At 39.8% G+C, this 3,000-nt stretch overlaps 1 protein-coding gene across 2 annotated transcripts in view; it reads left to right on the top strand.

The window, feature by feature from the left end:
- The window catches only part of LOC107738753 (uncharacterized protein KIAA0513-like), a 22,909-nt gene that overhangs the window by 3,225 nt on the left and 16,684 nt on the right, over positions 1-3,000 (top strand). For both annotated transcript variants that reach the window (XM_016550596.1, XM_016550595.1), the window contains exon 2: positions 2,403-2,875. In XM_016550596.1, coding sequence (XP_016406082.1) covers positions 2,505-2,875 — 371 coding nt within the window. In that variant the 5' untranslated portion in view covers positions 2,403-2,504. The remainder of the gene's footprint in view (positions 1-2,402; positions 2,876-3,000) is intronic.

The following is a 3,000-nucleotide window of genomic DNA, read 5'->3' as shown; positions in this document are numbered from 1 at the left end:
GCGCAAAACCACGTTCATATTCGCGCGATTTTTTGCGCAGCTCGTCTGTGAACAACGGCTCTGTGTAGTTAATGCTGCTCAATGTGAAAGCACGCACGTGATGGAGATTTACCGCTGATTACAGAACCAGCTTTCTGACAAGATGCGCGTTAAATATCGCATGCGATTTATCGTGCAGCCCTATCACACATGTAATTATCTTTCTCTCTGCTCTGCTGACTCTGATATCACTGCACCGCTTTGGTAACCCTAACCCATTCAGTCCCTTAAACCAGTAGACCAGCTCATCTGTGTCCCATCACTCTGACAGCAGATCCTGAGGCTCACGATGAAGGGGCATTTTGTTGCATGGATGGATGGATGGAGTAGAAAAGGGGGCAGTGCTCCAGTGCAGGGAGGCAGGAATATTGCAGCATGTGCATTTACCCTCTTGAATGCTGAGATTTATAAAGCGCAAGAGAACACGCTCTCCCAGAGAGACAGCCGTGTGTAGGAGTTTGGTATTGGTCTTAACGCTCACCCTAACATACAGCTGTTTTTTTCCGCTTTGTGCTTCTCAGAGATAAGTGTGAAAAGAGGCGGGAGCAATTGACACTCTCTCTGACTCTGGTCACTGTGTGTGTGTGTGTGTGCACTTGTGGGTGTGTATGCCAGCCAAGTCACGCTCCTCCAGCTCGGCATTATGTAACCGTCCTCTCAGTCCTAATGCATTTCTCAGAGTTTTGTCAAAAGCCTAAGGGGGTAGTTTCTGGCCTTTTTGGGTCTTGTAAAAATGATTCAGGTATAGCATGAATGATTGTTCTTCTGCATGCAGAATTCAAATATTGTTTTCATTCCGTTTGATTTACAGAAGCTGCTACTCTGGTAGTCTTGCAATGTTTAGGTTGGTACACACTAGTTATCACTTATGGATAATTTTAACCAATAGCCAAAAAAAAACTTTTCCAACCAGTTCCTAATAGGTCAAATGAATCCCAAAATTCTAAATTAAAAAAAAAAAAATGTCATTCCGAAATAAGTTATACCAAGACAAGACAGTAAAGTGGTTTGCAAATAGCAGGTTAAAATAGTTCTCTCAAAAATGAAAATTCTGTCATCATTTACTCACTTTCATGTTGTTTCAAACCAGTTTTTCTTTCATCTGCTGAACACAAAAGAAGATATTTTGAAGAATGTGGGCAACCAAACTGTTTCTGGACCCCATTGACTTCCATAGTATCATTTTTTCCCCCATGCTATGGGGACCTGTTTGGTAACCCACATTCCACAAAATATCTTATTTTGTGTTCAGCAGAACAAAGAAATTCATACAGGTTTGGAACAAAATGAGTAAATGATGACAGAATTTTCTTTTTTGGGTGAACTGCCCCTTTAACACTCTGATCCAACAAAACCACTGGCGACAGTCGGGACAAAGTGAACTAGCCTTTCATTTGAGAAGGAAACGTGTCATTCGTCTTTAGAATTGTATGAGGAGCAGATGGCATTTTCACACAGGCAGGATTAAGTACTTGTGTATATTATACTGTATCCGTGATGTCAAATCAATAAGCATTACCATATTTGATATCTAGAGGTCTGAGAGGGAAAGACACTAACTGCATTACACAGATGGCATCATTGAGTTTGTATACTATGTCCAGTGCTTCATAGTAACACATGCTTTTGCACTGAGATTCTGATTTCATAATGCAACATCGTATTAACAGGCTCTGACAGACTCTGTGTTGCTTCATGCTGTGGTCAGTCTGTGTAAACACAGCTGCAAGGAAGTTTACCACAAAAGAGGATATTTAAAAGTACTCAACCATAATGTTACACTTCATGAAAATGTTTTGAATGCTTGATGTTGTATGTTTATTATAATTATTAACATTTATTATGATTAATAAAATGGTTGTATATGTCTTATAATAAAATTATATATAATACATTTAAAAAATATTAAAAAATATTATATACTACCATTCAAAAGTTTGTGGTCAGTAAGGTTTTAGTATTTGTCCTTTTATTTAGCATTTTTTGCAGGATGCATTTATGATATCAAACATTTCTATTTCGATGATGAAATGGAAATAAATGCTGTTCTTCTGAACTTTCTAGTTATCAAAGAATCTTGAAAAAAAAATGACAATTTCCACAAAAATATTAATGGGAACAACTGGTTTCAACAATAACTATAAGAAATGTGTTCTTAGCACCAAATCAGCATATTAGAATGATTTCTAAATATTTGAATATTAAAATGGCTGCTAAAATTCAGCTGTGTATCACAGAAATGAAGTAGATATTAAAATATTTCATTTATTTTAAGTTGATTACAGTATTACTGTTTTTGCTGTATCTTTGATTAAATAAATGCAATACGTTTAACCACAAATTAAAAATTGTTGTTTTTTTAGGTTCAGCTGCTGTGACAAAATTTTGTGGAGCTTTGTGGAGTTTTTTTTTTAGCTGACATCATCATATCTCACCTAGTGACTGAATTACCCCCATAACAAAGTATGGAGGGGGCCGTGGTGAACAACCTGATAGACTTTGATTCGCCCCCAGAAGGGACAGCTCCCTCTGTTCTTGGACCTCCCAGTGGGGTGGAATTTTTCTCATCCGAGCCTCTCGTCCCTGAGCCTGCGAGCGACGCCACGATGGAGCCCCTTCTACCAGAGCCAATGGCCCCCACACACACTTCCCACAGAGAAGAAGATAGTGACGCCACCGAATCTGCCGACAGCGACAACGAGGACACAGAATCCCCATCGCACCCGTCGAGTACGCGACGGTCCTCATCCTGCTCCAGTCACAGTGCTGAGGACGCAGAGGAGACGGAGATAAGAGCGTTCATGAAAACCTACGTGGCAAAGCTCTTCCATGGAAGGTGATTTGCTCCACAAACTACACCTTAAAGGTCCCCTGAAATGCTTAGAAACACGCAGCGTTACTCTGTGTTGACGTCATTTTAACTGAAACAGGAAGACAGGGCGGGACATATCAAGCAGCCCC

This window comes from Sinocyclocheilus rhinocerous, unplaced genomic scaffold, assembly GCF_001515625.1.
Source record: "Sinocyclocheilus rhinocerous isolate Xijiao unplaced genomic scaffold, SAMN03320098_v1.1 scaffold1938, whole genome shotgun sequence".
NCBI classification, from domain to species: Eukaryota; Metazoa; Chordata; class Actinopteri; order Cypriniformes; family Cyprinidae; genus Sinocyclocheilus; species Sinocyclocheilus rhinocerous.
Note: the sequence above shows the minus strand (reverse complement) of the source record. Positions and strands in the feature narration are given on the sequence as shown.